The sequence below is a fragment of the Ceratotherium simum genome, chromosome 25, assembly GCF_057802395.1.
Source record: "Ceratotherium simum simum isolate JZ-2026a chromosome 25, ASM5780239v1, whole genome shotgun sequence".
Taxonomy (NCBI): domain Eukaryota; kingdom Metazoa; phylum Chordata; class Mammalia; order Perissodactyla; family Rhinocerotidae; genus Ceratotherium; species Ceratotherium simum.
In genome coordinates, this window is record NC_141924.1 from 17,044,269 (window position 1) to 17,062,947 (window position 18,679).

The window sequence follows — 18,679 nt, forward strand, 5'->3', positions numbered from 1 at the left end:
ACAACACTGACCTCATCGGCGGGGTTGGAGGGATTCAAGAGAATATTGGGACAGTGCTCGGCACAGACCCCGGCACACAGCAGACCTCAACAAACAGGACCCTGTGTTTATCACAACTACGGAAAGAGAACAAAGCCTGGTTTCTTTTTTCCTGGGGTGGCACGGCATCACGGAGAGATACCACCCTGGGGGTTCAGGGAGCTGAGGTCCAGGCCCAGCCGTGAAGGGAGGACTTTGCACCTCTGAAGCTCAGAAACTTCTCTCATCCGCCTCACTCACTCATCTGCCGGCAGCTGTGGGCCCCACGCACGTCTATTAATCCCCCGGTGCTCAGGTGTCTGGTTTGCAAAATCCACCTGACACCCCAACTGAAGGCAGCGGGGCTGCACCAGGAGAACTGTGCAGCCTTCTTCCAGCCCCAAGATCCAAGAGTCTACGCAGACGCAGCTTTCAACTCTGAAGTAGAGCAAGGGGCTGTCTCACAGGAAGAGACTGCATATAAAGGAATAATGAGCGATCATCTCTGTTCTGTTCTTCAAAGAGAAGCAAGCTTTGAAAAGGAGAGATGTTCAGGGCTGAGAATTCGGGAACACGGAGGAAGACTCCCAGCCAGTTAGCCAATGGTTAGTGCCGGGCTCTTGGGCTGCCTGTTAGCGAAGCTCCATTGATCCACAGTTCATTTCACAGGTTACATTAGTTATTCAGTGCCCCCCATGTGTGGGAACTGAGTGTTGGGGTGATCGTGGTGAATAAAACAGACAAATATTCCTGATCACATGGAGCTTACATTCTGTGGCCTCATTCACTCATTGGACAAATATAAGTGCCAACTATGTGCCAGATACGGGACTAGAGACACGAAGATAAGTAGTCCGACCTGTAAAGGTGAACAGGTGCGTGGACCATGCAGTCTAACCTGAAGGATGCTGTAACAGACCTTTCAGAAGACTGGGAATGCAAATCCCAACAATAATCACTGAGTATCAAGCACTCACTCCCCCGCACCAAGTGCTTATACACATCGCGGCATTTCATTCAATCCCCAAACACTCCTATGAGGCGGGCACTCTTACAGGGAAGAAACAGGCTGAGAGAAGAACTTGCGCAAGGTGGCACAGCCAGTAAGAGATGAGGCTGGGGTGTGAACCCAGGCTGTACGACCTCAGACCTTGCTTATACAGCGTGATGTACCACACCATGACTCCTCTCCATGACATCGACCGGATTAGACATTTCAGTGAGTAAATAACTTACACCACATCAGTCACAATATCCCCAAATCGTCTTCTACATTGGGGTTTAGGAATGCAGGATCAATCCTTTCTGTTGATGTAAAGTTGGTTTAGCCACAAAACTTAAGATAAAATATACACATTTCTTTAATACAGAAGCAAGCCAGTTTTAAACCTCGGACCTTTGAGAGCCACAGGTGGATGTGCCGACTTTGACAAATGAAAGCAAGCCCTCTGGCATGGAAGGTTGGGAAGTGTCTGGTTGGACAGGGTTATTTTTGGTTCAGAGATGTCTTTGATGAGTTTCACCTCTGCTCCCTTGTATCAGAAATGCCACTGGGGAGGTGAGGATACAGCAGCGACAGGGAACACAAAGAAGAGCTTTGCATCAGGAAAAAGGCAGAATTGCAAATTATCGTGAGAAGGAGGGGAAGAGAGTCACCTTTGAGTTGGAAGCATCTAGTTCTTGGGCCCTGCATTCTTCCAGTTCTGCTCATTTCCAGCGCTGGTTCTCCTCATTCCCCTTCTTCTCTCTGCCATCCCTTTTGGGTCCTGGAGCTCTAGAAGGTTCCAAGCACGGCACTTACCTTTCTCTCCCCTCCCCACCCCACCTCACTCACTCAGTGCTTCTCTGAGCCTCCGCGGGACACGCTCTCCTGGCTTGTCTCCACGGCCGAGGCCACAGCATAGACACGTTGTGGGATCCCTGCTCCCTGGGTAGCCTGAGCCTCCTAGGATGTCAGAGCAGGAAGGACCTGCCAATCATCCGGGCCAGCACTTTCCGAGCTCTGGCAATAGAATCTCTTTCTCAAATGCATCTTATGCAAAAGTCCAATAGATGTAACACCAATGAAAGAGGAGCAACTCTAGTGAAGTGTGTGTGTAGGGCGGGGGTGGGAAGCCCCCATTTGACCCCTACAAGGGTCCCTAAGGCCCTTTATAGAATCCTAAGACTCATGAGAGCCCAGACAGAAGTCACAGATTCGGCCTAATCCCCTCACTTTATAGATAACATACTGAGGCCATTTTGCCTCCATCCGCTTGTGAAAACATCCCAAACATCCTTCTGTTTCTTTACGGTTAGTGTGGTTCCCATTAAGCACACTGATGCTGCTTGTTCATTGGGCCTGAAGCAGTCCCAGGAGATGCAGAAAGAAACACCCCCTCAGCTCGGGGCATGCTGGTACTAACTACTTCCCATGCCTCGTGACACAGTTGAGCACTTTCTCCTCCTGGATACTTTCCTCTGCTGACTTTTAGGATGTTCCTGGTTCTCCTTCCCACAGCCGCTCCTTCTCGGTCTCCTCTGCTGCTGTCTGGCCCAAGGAAGGGCTCAGGTCTCGACTCTTCTACCCTCACTCCCCAGGTGACCTTGTCCTGTCTCACGGCTTTAAAAACCATCCATATGCTCCCGACTCCCAAATTTATATCTCCAAACCATCCTCGCTCCTGAATGCCAGCCATGATTATCCAACGACCCAGGTGACATCTCCACCTGGACGTCTAACGGGCACCCCAAACTTAGCTTGTCCCAAACTGGACTCGTGATCTTTCCGCCATCCTCAAACCCACTCTTTCCTCAGTCTGCTCAATCTCGGTTTATGGCAACTCCATCCTTCCAGGAGTTCAGACCGAAAACCTTGCAGTCATCCTCACGCCTCTCGTTCGCTCACACCCACACCCACTGTGTCAACAACATCTTGCTGACTCTTGCTTTTAATTACGGCCAGAATCTAGCCACTTCTTAGCCCACCTCCACTGCTCCCACGTGGTCCAGGCCACCGGCATCCCTGCTTGGATTATTGAGAGCCCCCACACACTGGTCTCCTGCCCTCACCCTTGCTCCTCTAGAATCTATGTCCAAACAGCAGCCAAAGTGATCCTTTTAAATCATAAGTCACACCTGCCAATCCTTACTCAAAATTCTGCAATGGCTTCCCAGTTCACTAAGAATAAAAGCCAAGGTCTACAGTAGCCTGTGAGGAACTACCCAACCTGGCTTCCTGTGATTCTCTGTTTCCCCCTCTTATCTCTTTTGGCTCACTCACACTTTTCCACCACAATGGTTTCTTAGCTATTCCTGCCTCAGGGCCTTTGCACTGGTTGTTCCCTCTGCCTGGAATACTCTTCCCCAGACACTCACATGGCTAAATCCCTCACCAACTTCACCTTCTCAGTGAGACCCTCCTAACCACACTATTTTTAATTATAACCCACCATCCTCAGCCCTCCCTGTCCCCCTCACTCTGATTTATTTTTTCCATGGCAGGTAGCCCCTTCTAACATTTATTTTGTTTACTTAAGTTTATTGTTTAGGGTCTGCCCCCACTAGAATGCAAGGTCTATGAAGCCAAAGATTTGTCTGTTTGTGCACTGATGTATGCTAAGGGCCCAGAACAATGCCTCCTACATAGCAGGCTCTCAATAAATAGTTGTTGAATGAATGAATGAATGAATGAGTATTCTGCAGTTGACAGATCACTTTCACATCTGATGATTCCTTTGAGCTTCAAAACTCTCTTGGGATTGTTCAGATGAGAAAACAAGTCTGGAGAGGAAAGAAGAGGTTCTCTTTGTTCTTTGCCAACCATGGGCTGAAATGTGAGGTCACTAAATGCAGCTTAATAACTGCCTCTAGTCTCCTGCTTAGAAATTTCCTTCAGGCCTAAACCGCAGGCACAGCTACGCAGCTAGTTTATTGCTGTCTCATCCCTCGTACTATGAATTGTGTATCTGCTCACGATTGCTCTTTTTGCACAGGCTACTGGGAAGCTCCAAGGCAGCAAATACTGGTTCTTGGGCTTCAGACTCCAGGTCTTACACCAGAGGCCCCCTGGTTCCCAGGCCTTAGGACTTACACTGAATTATACTATCGGCTTTGCTGGTTCTCCAGCTTGCAGACGGCAAATTGCGGGACTTTCTGGCCTCCATAACTGCGTGGGCCGATTCCCATAAAAAATTTCTTCTTCTACATATCTATATACATCCCATTGGTTCTGTTTCTCTGGAGAACGCTAATACAGTGGGAAACACTCAATAAATGTTATAGCTTTTACCATTACTAAGTGCTGGGCTTTATAGCTTTCCAAAGTGTTGCCTCGTCTGACACTTGAGGCTCCATGAATACCGGAACCTGGTATTATCATTACTTCCCGTTCCTGTGTGAGGAAACTGAGGTTCAGCGAGGTCAGGGGCCTATCCAAGGTTGCACAGCAAGCATACATCCTGCTAGGCCTGAGCCGAGGCCTTCCCATTCACTGGAAGGTTCGGGCATCTCCCTGCACCCCTCCTCCTCCACTGCCCCCCGCTGGCTCCCGGCTGCCCTAAGCGGTTCCACATGATGAGGCCATCAGAGGCCGTGAAATCACCAGCTTGCTCTTCATCTGTTCCTTAATCCAAAACTCGCACGCTGGGAGGACTTGGTGCAGCAGCAGAATCAGCAAGAACAGCAGGACCAGGTGGGGTGGAGGGGAAGAGAGGCAGGGCTCCCCAACACCTGGCCGCTCAGAACAGAGCCTTTGGCCTCTCACCCACACCAGCCTGCCCCAGTGATCGGAATAGGAAGCGTCAAGAGACTCATCATCTGGCCCTGACAACGGTGGCTGCAGGATGGAGAGAGCCGGAGGAGGGGTGAGGGTAGGCTTCCAAAGAGAGGAACAGATGCAGAATTCGGAGATACTGACACAGGGACGAGGTTCCCCCGGCTCTCCTCCCACGCCCGCCCTGACGACACGGCTCCAGGGTGGGAAGGAGAATTGCGAGTCTTAACCCCAAGCCCACCCCAGGCCCCGAATGTCTGGTGTCCAGGTGCTGGCCACAGCCACAAGGGAGGGGCAGCTGGACCTCCCCTGACCACTGAAGGAGGCTTTGTCATGAACCCCTCCTAAGTAGCTACTGCCATGGGTGCAGTTTACATCTGGGTGATTACTTGTGAGTAAACTTTAGTAAACCCACCTCAGGCCTCAATCTACATGAGGGCAGGAACCTGTCCGGCCTTGCTCGCCAGGGTCAGCCCAGGCCCCAACCCTGCAAGGGGCAAGGGAGGAGGCTGAGGGAGGGAAAAGCTGTGCCCGCTCCCCAATCCCCGAAATTCTCAGAGGCATCAAGAGAAAAGAGGTGATTTACGTCTGCGTGCTTCTCGCGCACATCCTGACACCCTGGGCGGTACTGGGAGCTGAGACTGGGAAGAAACAATGACACACGCCACCCAAAAAAAAAACCCAGTTAATCCAAGCAACCTCCACCCCCGAGACGGGCACTTTTTTTAAGGTTTCACTCACCCTTTCCAGCTGCCTCCCTGATTTGCTTTCAGATGTTAATGCACTAGGGACCTGCTAATTTATTCTGCCTTCAGTGCACCTGATCTTCACAGGAATCGTTTTCATTGGCTCAGCCACGAGCTAATGGGGACCTCTGCACAATTCTGGACCAGCATCTCTTTCAATGTGAGATGTACAGTAAAACCGGAGATGTTACAGCCAGTTCGTATATTAATCTCCAAAACTACTGTCGACAATGCAGCCTCATGGACTCTGCCTCCCAGGAGTGATCTGGTTTGGAGGAGACAATGTATCACAACAGAGCGGAGATGGGCAGATGGGCGAAGGACCCAGAAACCTGGGATACTGGTTCCAGCTCTGCAATGTGACCTTGTGACCTTGGGCAAGGCAGCATCTCACTCTGGGCCTCAGCTTCCCCATCTGTAAAATGTGAGGTTTGAACCAGATGCTCCCATGGGATGAGGCATGGCATGGGTGGGAAGAAGTCAGAATTTGAAGTCCGTCGGACTTGAGTTCAAATCCCGACTCGGTCATTTATTGTCTCAGGGACTGTGTGCAAGTTACTAAATGTTTGGCAGCCTCAGAGTCTTCTTGTGTAAGATGGAGGTGATATCAACACCTAACTGGCCTTCCCACGTTCACCCTTCCCTTCCTGTCTGCTCTCAGTACTGCAGCCTACATGAGCTGTTTAGAACACAAATCTGATCATAGCATCTCCCTCCTTAAAACCTTTCAAAGGCTTTCCAGTGTCCTTGGGAAAAGACTGACTCCTTAATCTGGCAGATGCTTGGTTCAGCCCCTACCCAGCTCCCTTCACTCGGTTCTCCAATTCCAGCCACACTGGCTGCTCTCCGCCTCATCATGCTCCCACTGCCACAGGCCCTTTGCACATTCTGTTTGCATTCACAGAGTACTGACTTTTCTACCTTTTCCACCAAGTGGGCCATACTCCAGCCTCACTCAAGCCTCACTCCCTCACTCACTTAGCGAAGCCTCCCCTGACTCCTCACTACATCAAGAGCCTCAGTAAAGACTCTTACAACCTCATGCATCTCTCCTTCGTAGCAACTGTCACAATCATAAATTTACATCTGCATGATTATTTGATGAAAAAAACTAAGTCTGCTACAGGGCTGCAAACTCCATGAGGGCAGGGACCATGTTGCTTAATATCTAACAGAGTACCTGTAGAAAAAGTCATAATGAATATAATAAAATCCGACAATGCCAATATTTAATAAGCAATTTATACATGTCAGGCACCTCGCAACAGCTCTAACATTCAGGTTTTATTTTTATTCTCATTTAACAAAGGGGAAGACGGAATCAGACAGGCTAGGTAACTTGCCTAATATCACACAGCTGGTAAGTGGGCACACCCTGGAAGTCTGGCAGGCTATTTGAAGTTACCGGCAGGCATTTGAAGTCTTTCACTCAATAAATGAAGCAGGGTTCAGGGAGCAGATCTTTAAGCAAGGAGGCTGGCACTTCTTAAGCACTTAAACAGGCACTGAGTATTTACGACGTGTCCGATACTATCCTGAGGACTTTTACATGAATTAACTCATCTTATCCTCCTAATGGCCCTGTGAGGGAGTAGTAACATTTATCCTAATTTAACAGATGAGGAAACTGAGGCTCAGAAAGATTAGTTGGCTTGCCCAAGGTCACCCGGCTTATAGGCGATGGTCCCAGAATTTGAACCTTGGTCCCCTAACTCCAGAGTCTGGGAGCGCCTCAGCTCTGGGATCCTCAGAGAGGACAAGGGCAAATTCTCCACTACGCCACAGATTTCTGCACTCAGTTCTAGTGCAAGTCCTGTGCTCCTTCTGGCACTGGGCCTACCCAGCGAGGCAGGGTATGGACAGAGCTGGCCCCTGGAGACCCCAAAGCCACCCACTGCCCCACGGCCTCAGCTGAGGAGGCTACTGGGCAACCTCACGGATGGCTGGGCAGTGACTCATGGGACAGCCAGGAACGGGGAAGCCGGCGGCAGGGGCTAAAAAAAAAAGACCTGCGACCACATATTATACAGAAGACGATCATCAACCATGACCACAGGCCTCAAGGCGAGCCCCGCCCTCCACTCCACACACCCCTCGGGCTGCAGTGGAGCCCTTCTGGGACCCTCTCAGAGGCCCATCTGAACCAGATTTCGCCACTGTGCTGTAGCCATTCACAGCACAGTTTCTGGAGCCCAAATCCCAATTCTACCCCTTCGTAGCCATGGCATCTCAAACCACTTATTGGCCTCTCTGAGACTCAGTTTCCTCGCCAGTAAAATGGAGATAAGAAACACCCACTTCACAAGAACAGTGTGAAGACTGAATGAGGTCATGTGTGTGAAGGACCTAGCATGGCACCTGGCCCAGCAACTGTTGTTCTCCCTGTGGATGAAATGCATGGGATGGTGGAGGGGAGAAGATGGGCACATAACACAATTTGCCTGCAGCACCCACTCCCTTGCATTCATATTTTACCCACGTCTGAGAGCTTCACCAATTCACTGTTAAGCCACGTAGCACTCCACTTCAAGAATAGGATGATGATAATAATAATAAAGGATAACAGTTGTTAAGTATGCACCATATATGAGACACTGGGAAAAACACTTTGCACCCACCATATTATTTTCTTAATATTATTTAATCTTTATGAACATTCTATGAGGCAGTCCAGAGCCAGACTGCCTGGGTTAAAATCTGACCCACCACTTGCTAGCTGTGTCACCTCAGGTAAATTCTTTAAACTTTCTGTTCTTCAACATCCTAATCTGTACAATGGGAATAACAATAATAACAGCACCTCTTTCATAAGGTTGTGCTGAGGATTAAAAAATGAACAACTCGATCCAAAAACGGACAGAGGATCTGAACAGACATTTTTCCAAAGAAGATATAAAGATAGCCAAAAGGCACAAGATGCTCAACATCACTAATTACTATGGAAATACAAATCAAAACTACAATGAGATATCACCTCACACCCATCAGGATGGCTTTCATTAAAAAGACAAGAAATAAGATGTGTTGGAGAGGATGTAGAGAAAAGGGAACCCTCACACACTGCTGGTGGGAGTGCAAACTGGTGCAGCCACTACGGCAAACAGTATGGAGATGTCTCAAAAAATTAAAAATAGAAGTACCATATGATCCAGCTATTCTACTTCTGGGTATTTATCCAAAGAACATGAAAATACTAATTTAAAAAGATATATGTACCCCTATGTCCATTGCAGCATTATTCACAATAGTCAAGACTTGGAAACAAGCCAAGTGCCCATCAACAGACGAATGGATAAAGAAGATGTGGTATACATACACAATGGAATACTACTCAGCCATGAAAAGGACGAAGTCATGCCATTTGTGACAACATGGATGGACCTTGAGGGTATTATGCGAGTGGAAACAAGTCAGAGGGAGAAAGACTATTACCATATGATTTCACTCATATGTGGAAGATAAACAAACACATTAGATACAGAGAACAGATTGGTGGTTACCAGAGGGGAAGCAGGTAGGGAGAGAGCGAAAGGGGTAAAGGGGCACGTGTATGGTGACAGATGGAAACTAGACTTTTGGTGGTGAACACGGTACAGTCTATACAGAAGCCAAACTATAATGATGTGCACCTGAAATTTACATAATGTTACAAACCAATGTGACCTCAATAAAAAAAATCGTTACTATATGGTGGCAGAGGTGTCTAGCTTTCTATCAAAAATATATGCCCCTCCAATGGTGTAGAATTGTGTCTGGGAGTGGCTGCCCCACCAGAGACCATCATTCCCAGACCCCTTGTATCTAGTTGAGGCCGTGTGACTGAGTTCTGGTCATTGGAATGTGAAAAGAACTGATACACCCACATCCAGGACTGTCCAAGAAAAACCTCCCACACAATCCTCCACGCTCCATCATCCCCAATCAGGGAAGTTCCTGGGCGTCACTTGTTCCAGATGGCAGAACCTCCATCAACTTCCACGGGACAGAACGCCCCCCTCCCTTGCCATTGATGGGACTTAACGCAAATGAGAAAACAACTTTTAGTGTGTTCAGCCCCTAAGATGTTAGGGTTTATCTGATGCAACAGCTAGCATCACTCTAACTAATAAAGAAACTGGCACCAGAGTGGGGTGTTAAATATAAGGCATTGGCTTAGAAATCAGATGGCGGGTTATGATATTGGAGGCTGGAAAACTGGAGACCCAGGTTATGCAGAAGTAAAATGTTTGGTTGAGCTGTCCTCTATGATAACTTAGAAGGCAGAATTCATGCCTATGGAGCCTGTAAGCTCTAGAGAAAGAGGCTTGAAAAAAATAATGGTAATCGAGTTTGCTGATTATTCCTGGCTGAGTTTAACAAGATAATAGGGAAAGACAGGAGCTCAGGCACAAATTAGCCAGTTTGCAAGCAAAATTGGAAAGAAATAGTGGCGAGGTGAAAAAGATAATTATTTCTAGACCCCAAACAATAAGAGTTAAGATTGAGAAGACTTTTAAGTGAAATAAAAATCAGATTAAGAGTGTAAGCTTCCCACCTAAGCCTGATGGCCCCAAGGTAGCTGTCACTGAGAGAGAAAGAGAGGAATGGGTTGAGAAAGCAAAGAAATAATCCAGGCTTGAGAAGTAAGTCTGGGAAATAACTCCAGGTGTGCCTACTGGCACACTACACATCCTAGATGAAAAGCCTAAGAGGTTGTTGAGGGAATTGCATTGGCATAATCTACAAGCCTGGATTTTAAAAAGCTTTTACTGTTACAGGGTTAAAAACAATCCTTGGGCCCCTAAAATTTCAAGGGCAGGAACTAGGTTACAAAAGATTTAGAGCCTCAAGGAAGTCATACTCCCCAAGACCCACTTCAAGTGTGGCCAAGAAGAATGGACAAGGAAAATTCTCCCAGAAGGCAGAGCCAGGAGCATGGAGAGCAATGAACCAGAAAATCGCTCCTGAGAGCAGAATCGGGGCTTAAGCAAGGAACCTCACCCACTTCCAGGGCACGGCCACACAGTGCCTGCATGGCAAGATCTCATAACTACCAAGGGCCAGTGACTTCTGTGTGTCTTCCACTACTGCCTTTTCATAATGGGTTATCCTCCAATATGGCATATGGGCACCGAGTGGAAGATAATGAGTCTCTTTTGGCTCATGGCCTGAACCAAAAGGAGCCACATTCAATCCAACGGATAGGACGGAGATTCACCCAAAAATCCTGAACTTTAAGCTGGAAGCAGTGATTGGATAGAACATGAGTTTCCTCCCTTGTGGAAAAGGGAACGTGTTTTGTGTGTGAGAAGAAGGATGCACAAAGGTATTTGGTGGCCTGGGGACCAGTGACACATCTGGCTAATGACATATGGGCACAGTGATGTAGGTCCCTTCCAGGCTTAGCCCATAACACCTTTCTTAAGATCCTCTACATTGTCCTGCCTCTACCTATCGGCTGGATGAAGGTCCAAGGAAGGGCCTAAAGGCCACGTGTTGAAGAGAAAGGAAGCAAAATCTCCATCAGTCTTGGTACCTAAATGACCCTCCTGCCTCCTCCCACCCCACCCCTCTCCCAATCAGACTTTAGTGAGTAAGAAATGACCTTCCACTGTGTTAAGCTCCTGAGATTTGGGGGTGATCTTTTATAATAGCTAATGTAGCTATAACGATTATAATATAGAGAGCTCTTAAAACAGTGCCTGGCACATAATAAGCACTATACAAGTGTAGCTATTGTTATTACAATCCCCATTTTACAGATAGGGAGACGGCAAGTTACGGGTGTGTCTGACTTCCAAAGTCAATTATTATTTTATATTTGCCCCTCAATGGATGATAATCAGACCCATTTTATAGGTTAAGTTTGGTGCCTGTCTCAAGGTCACAAATAATAACAGACCCAGAATTAGAGGCCATCCTCCTATTCAAAGGCCATCAGCAACCCCACCCCTGACCCCAGGTCTCCAGGTTGGTCCCCCATTGTTTTATTTTGTTGTTATTTTTATACTATGTTTCAGGAAACACTCCACTTGCAGATATCCCCAGCACTGAACTGGCAAGTCTGCATAAAAAACCAAATAACCCTCCACTGACCCAAATTCCAAGTTTTAATTTACATTGAGCTAGTTAATTAAAAACGTGCTCTGTGAGCACAGACACTGCTGTGGCTGGCTCCCGAGATAGCCTTTGCTGTTCTCCATAAAAAGCTGGGTTTCCTCTGTGACATTTTTGTCCAGCACAGCAACACTGCACCCTGGAACAGCTCGACCAGCTCTAGGACAAGAAAGATGCTGAGTAAGAATTTCGTCTCCAGAGCAACAGGAGAACAAACAACCTGAACACAACTTACCCACCAAACCAGTGTTGGTGGGGCGAGGGCTCATGTTAATTAATGCTTATAGTGATTGGGGATCCCTGAAATGAAAGAGACTATTCAAAATCCCCAAAGTATTATTATTATTACCAACCCGAATAATCCATTTTTTAAGGAAGCCGTTATTATCGAGTGCCTGCAATGTGGCAGGTGTTTTCACATATTTGATCTGACTTAATCCCTTTAATCACTCTATGTGGTAGGTTTGGGTTGTCTTCCTTTTTTATGCTTTCTTTTTTTTTTTTTTTTGGTAATTCTCACTGTACAGATGAGAAATCCAAATTCAGCAAAAGTCATTTGCCAGTAAGTGGCAGAGCCGAAACTAAAGGCTAAATCTTGTAAGTGTCAAGTCCTTCTCCCTTTCATCACACCACACTGCCTCTTCCATCCAGTCTTCCCTTCAAATTCTTTCTACATTTAAAACAAAATTTCATTCAAGGATGCCTATGGCTTTTTTTTGTATGTCTTTTTTTATTGAAGTATATTTTGCAATACAGTGAAATGCACGTCTTAAGCTTACAAGGCAGCGTGTTTTGACAAATGCATATACCTCTGAACCCACATCCCTACCCGTGCAAGGGACATTTCTATGACCCCAGAAAGTTCCCTGGTGCCCCTTCACTAAGGATGCCTGTTTAAAAAAATATAGCAAACAAAATGAGCTATTTTCCTTTGACCAAAACAATCTTTTTGTGACCTTGGCAGTGGGGCTGTGCCCATGGGGGTCAATCGCTGAAGTGGATGCACTGAATTATTTGACGTTAGGAATATCGAGAAGGGGGTCCAGTTAAAATTCTGCACCCTGCTGGCTCCATCCACACTGAATGGATGGGGATGAGTTAATCTGGATGAGATAGAGGTGAGATACCATTGGGCCTGGATTATCACAACTACCATCACCACTCTGGCTCCTAAAGTGTGTCAGGCACCAGACTGTAAGACCATTATACACATAATGTCATTTAATCCTCATAATTATTACCTCCATTTTACAGCTAAGGAAACTGGATCTCGGAGAGGTTAGGGAACATACCTAAGAACAAACAGCTAGAAATTGGCAGCCTTGAAACTCAAATCCAGGAGGTCTGACATCAGAGGCCTTTACAGACGTTGATTACAGATGTTGACGGGTAATTTTAAATCCCAAGGATTTAATGGGCCTGTTATATTCATTCAACAAACAGTACTCAGCATCTACTAAGTGCCAGGAGTGCTAGGTGCTGTGCTGAGTAATATGGAAGGAGCTACAAAGATGAATAAGATACAAGCTTGCACTGGAGGTGCCGCAGTGTGAGAGGGAGTCACTTAAAGCAAAGTCAAGGTCAGGACTCCCAAGGGATAGGGAAAAGGCTATGTAAGGCCTGGGTTTGGGGAGTGGGGAGGGGTTGCACCCAGGAGGCCCTCACAGAGATGCTGTAAAGATCACTCTTAGGCAAGTCTTCAAGGATGGGCGGGAACTGGTCAGCTCTGAAGGGGCTTAAGGTTAAAGGGCAAACATATACAATGGCATGGTGAAGCCCTTCTGTCTGCTCCTCATTTAGCTTTAGCAAAATCAAGCAAGCCAAATTTTAAAACCCCACAGATATGCAACACTCCCTGGGGTCTCTTAGCTGTTACCCCAGCTCTTCAAAACAGCCAAAAATCAACAAAGAAAAAAACAGCTCTGAAGAGTAAAACGGTGGCCACAAAGTTCAAGCCCTCAGCCCATTGCACGTGATTTTTGAGAGCCACCAAATCCTCTGAGCCCCATATGATTAGCTTCAGGATTCCACGGGCCTTGGCAGCGTAGTAGCAGCAAATTAGAAGGGTGGACAGGTGCAGAGATGGCAGTAAGCAGAGAAGGGGCGACCGAGTAGAAAGACTAGAAAAGATGACTCAAGAAACTCAAAAATCAATGGCTTCTTTCCGGACATCATTGGATAATATTACACAATAGCTTGCTCAACTCAACAGGCATCTCATGAGCTCCAGCTGTGTGCACCAGGCCCCTACACTTGGCAGAGGCGATAAAAACACAAAAGCCAGTACTGCCGGTTCAGTTTGATAGGAACAAAAGGTGTATAAATCGGGAAGAAAGAATGTCAGGCTGTGAGGGGTCTCTGTTTCACTGTGTAGATAATGAAGGGCAAGAAGGATGGCCTGAAGGCAGGGAACTCATCTGTCACTAAAGAGCAAGACATTTAAGTTCACTATGCCTCAGTTTCCTCCTCTGTACAATGGGAATAATAGTAGTACCTTTTCAAGGGAATGGTGAAGACCAAATGGGTCAACATAGAGTAGTGTTGGAGGAGTGTCAGCCGTTATTACCTCTGTACTTGCTCAGACCCTAGATTTACTGACTGCTCAATAAATATTGATGAGCCAATGAACTCACAAGTGAATGAATAAGTGATGCTACTGAGTTAAAGGGGAAAAAATCAATTATGTAAGGCATGGGCTCCTTAATAAGGCTTGCAGAGCAGAAAGACTGCCATGCAAAACAGTTTAAGCAATAGGTTTGACGTTTAATGTATGTTTCAGATACACAAGAAATTAATCACTCATTCTAACTCTTCAGCATAAAGGACCTGCCATTTTAAATAAGCCCAAGGAAAAGAGAAAAAGAGCTCACAATGAAATTACAGTATATCTCATACCAAGAGATGGCTGAAGGGGCCCTGAAACCCAGGAGTTAAGCTCTGTGGTGTTCGAAACGCTGTGATGGCAGCAAACCCCAACCGCCACACACTCAGCCTGCCCAAAACCAATTCTGTGGCCTTCTCCTTCCTTAAATTATACTTACTCCAAAAAGGATAAACAAAAAAACTGTCTTTAAAAGATGTTAAAGATCATAAAAGTAAAACCAATTTGAAAAAATACAGAGGCTAGGAGACCAAGCTGGGAGAGGACTTGGGGGTATATCACAGATCTAGGCCCTTTTATTACAGATGAGGAGACTGGGGCCCAGAGAAGGGAAGTGCATCAACCAAAGTCATAACTTCAAGAGAATGGTAAAGACAGAGGTGGGGCAGGGTGCCAGCCTGGAGCCCCTCAGGGGAATGCTCCTTGCCCCCAAAGGAACTACTGAGAGAGAAGTAAGAGGAGGTTCTGGTCCCAGCAGGGGGATAGGAGTTTGGGGGGCCAGTAGGGAGTAAAGGACAATTGTAATGGGGGAAGTAAGAACCAGGTCGGTGGGTGCTCCGGTGGGAAGAAAATTGAGCCCCACTGCACTTTTTTGGGGGTGGGGGGGGTAGGGTTCCAAACAATGAACAATGCAGGCCAAAGCTCCTGGGTTTTGCAGGTGAATCCTTCCGCTTCTGAAGAAGCGCACACAAAGACCAATGCCTTCTCCCAGATGTTTCCATCTTGGTCCGGATTTCACGTGTAGGTGGCGTGGGGTGGGGGGATGGGGAGCCTCGCAGATACCCTCTCTTTAGGGGTTGCGCCCTCTATTGGCAGCAGTGGGGGAAGGGCTCTGGCAAAGAGATCCCGAAGAGTCTTGGGGATCAACGCGGAAGTCGCGAGCCCGCCCCCGCCACACACACACACGCGCGCGCGCACACACACACACACACACACACACACACACAAGCTTTGCTCCCTTCCTACTCCTCCCCCAACGATGATCAAAGCCAGGTGAAGGGACCGAGAGCTAGACGGTCGGTTTCCAAGGGGCTTCTGCTGGAGCCGCGCTTCTGCTCGCTCCTGCGCACACTCACAGGCACACTTACACACGCAGATGTACGCACACACTCACATGCACACACTTGGCACCCCGAGAAGCTGGACCGCGCCCGCCGCATCTCTCCTTCAGCCCCCGGGAAACGGACAGGCAGCAACATGAATGAAATCTGCCCAGAAAGACTGCATTTCAGCTCCAACCACGCAACCTCCGGCCAAACCGCTGAATATGTAACAAAGTTTTATTTCGCTTTTAGAGTCTCCAGTTACGCTTCTACCATTTCCTGTGGAAAATTGAAGCTTTGAAGTGTCTAGCTCCGGCTTTCGCAGACAGGCAGGACCGCCAGCTCGAGCTCTCGAAAACAAGAACCTCCGGCCCCACCCCCTCCGCCGCCAGAACTGCAGGTTCAAACCCACCTAGCTCTGGCCTCCAAAACAGGAGGGTACGGGAGGGAATGACGGAACCTGCTAGAAACGACGCCCTAAACTGACAACCCCCTCCAGAACCCCGCCCCACTCCCATCCTGCCCGGGTCCCCAGTGACTGGCGCTCCTGAAGCCAAGTGGTGACAGCTGCAACTCTCTGCCATAGGGAACCGAGGGCTGCCAGAGCTGGGAGGTCGGAATTCGGTGTCCATTGCGCAGCACACACCAGCTGTGCGCTCTGGCCCTCAAAACCTGCCCGGGAAGAACTTGGGACCTATAAGTCTTCCCGCTCCGCCCTCTCACCACACACACACACACACCACCTCTCCCCTCCTGTTTGTAGGCCGAGCGAGCTCTCAAACGTTCTGCCTTTACAGCCGCGGGGCCTCTCCTTCACCCGCGCACCGACAGTGTCCCCGAGGGCGCGGGAAAGCACACGGACTGGGCGGCGGAGGGAGGAATGCGCCTCCTCCCTAATTCCAGAGAGCCAAACTTGTGCGCCCGGGAATTCAGAATCTTCAAGGTCAAAAAACCAGGGCTCTGGCAGAAATATATACTAGGCGCAAATGATTGCAAACCTGCCCCCCAACAGGGTGTTGCGTTCTCCCCACAGCCGGCAGGAGGCAGCCGCTGCCCCGCCCCAAACTGGGGGCGGAAACGCACGCTCTCGGACTTGGGACCATAGGAGCCGCGTCAAGTACGAGGATCCCGAGCGCAGGAGGGAACCGGTGGGTTTGGGGCCGCCTCCAACTCGGCGGTCCCCTCAGAGGCTTGGGACAGCAGTGGGTGGAGGAACGACGCGGGAGGGGGGCGCGAAGCAAACTTGTGAGGACGGACGGCCGGGTTGGGTGGGAGGGGGCGGCACCTGCGCGGCCACTTACCGCTGGCGTTCTTCCCGCAGATGAGGTGCTGATAGGGCTGCAGGAGCCCCCATATCTCGGAGTCGTTGTTGACGGTATGCTCCAGCGTCTCCACGGTGAACTTGGGCGCCTCGTGCAGCGCGTGGTGGTGGAGATGGTGGTGGTTAACCGCGGCGGCCGGCGGGGCTGCGGCCGCGGCAGCGGCGGCCGGCGGGGCGCAACAGCTGCTGCCCCCGCTGGCGCTGCTGGCTGCGCTGCAGGCGCCGCCGCTCGCCGTTCCCCCTCCGGGCCCCTCCCGCTCTTTATCCGCCGCGGGGGCCGCGCCGGGGCCTGGACCTGAGCTAGAGCCCGGGCCGGGACCGCTGCAGCTCCGGGGCAGCCCGGAGGCCACGACCCGCGCGTAGATGTCCCGGAAGAGGCTCTCCATGCAGGCAGTCAGGTAGATGGCGGCGTGCTCGTGGATGCGCAGCGCCACGCGGCTGTCTACCATCCAGCGGTACACGCGGCCCACGGAGAAGGTGAGGCCACAGCGCGCAGACTTGCCGCGGCCCAGGCGGTCGCCGCCGGCACTGCTCATGTTGTAGAGGGACAGCGCGGCCAGCGCGGCCGCCGTGCAGTGCGCCGCCAGGCCCCAAGACAGCACGATCTCCATGGCGCTCTGGATCTCGTACTTGGTGCACTTAGCGAAGCGCAGGCTCAGGCGCTGCGCCTCTTTGGCGATGCGTACCAGCGCCCGGCTCACCAGAGTCGACAGCTTGGCCAGCGCGTCTTTGGGCAGGCCGCCGGGGGCCGCCGGGCCTGCCCGGGGATCCCGCGAGCGCAGCAGCAGCGCCTCCAGCTCCTGGAGGGTCCAGGGGACCTCGTCGAGGTCCGGCAGCAGCCGCGAGCAGTGCTGGCCGGCGCAGTCCAGCCCCTCGGAGTCTTCCACCAGGGCAGTGTTGACGGTGTCAAAGCTGTTGTGCCGGCTGTGCATGGAGTCAGCTAGAGGCGGCCAGCAGCTCCCGCCATACGGGGACGCCGGGTGCGAGTCGGAACAGCACAGGGACAAGTTGGAGGAGCGCACCGAGTCCGCCGCGCCACCATAACCCGAGTCCAGCGTCAGATCCTCCAGCGTCCGCACCACGGGCTTCTTACCTCTCCTGGCCATCGCTGCGCCACTTCATGCTGCGGCCGCCGGGGAGCCGAGGGGAAGGAGCTGCAGACGCCGGGGCGCGGGGAGAGCCGAGTCTGCGCTGCCTCGGCTCACTTTTCCACCAGCCGCTACTACCAAGTGTTACTACTTTCGGCTGCCTCCCGGAGCCGCTGCCGCTGGAATACACAGGGCAGACCCCGGAGTCATCCTCCAGAGCCCGGGCCGGAGCTGGGGCGCACTGAGGAGCAAGCCAGGCCGGGAGGGAAGCTCACGCCGGGACTCGCCCCTTTCTTCCAAAATAAAATAAAAAGTGTCCGACCCGCTCCTCCCTGGGCCCGGGTGGGCGCAGAAGCCGCCGGGCGCCGGCCTCGGTGTTCGTAGGACGGAAATCGACCCAGATGCCACTGCAGCAGCAGCTCCTCCGGCAGCCGGCTCCGGGCTCCGGGCTCCCGGCTCCCGGCCCGGGCTCGCTCGGCGCCCGCCCGCCCGCCCCGCACTCAAGCGCAGCAGAGACCGCGGCGGCTGCAAACCCTACCGAAGCCCGCAAACCCGAGCAGCCAGCGGGGCGGGCGTATGTAAAGCAGGGCCAGCGCAGAGCCAATGGGATCATAGGATGCTAATTCCTCGCTTTTTTCTCAATTCTTCTCCACGCAGCCCCGCCCCTCAGACAGGCCCCCGGCGGTGACCAAGGCTACAGGAAGTGGGGAGCAGCGGCCTGGAAATTGGGGGG

General features: G+C 50.4%; 1 protein-coding gene across 2 annotated transcripts in view; it reads right to left on the reverse strand.

Moving 5' to 3' along the window:
• Nucleotides 1–18,401, reverse strand: part of ABTB3 (ankyrin repeat and BTB domain containing 3) — a 302,523-nt gene extending 284,122 nt beyond the window's left edge. For both annotated transcript variants that reach the window (XM_014780586.2, XM_004418069.3), the window contains exon 1: nt 16,839–18,401. In XM_014780586.2, coding sequence (XP_014636072.1) covers nt 16,839–17,964 — 1,126 coding nt within the window. In that variant the 5' untranslated portion in view covers nt 17,965–18,401. The remainder of the gene's footprint in view (nt 1–16,838) is intronic.
• Nucleotides 18,402–18,679: the final 278 nt, after the last annotated feature.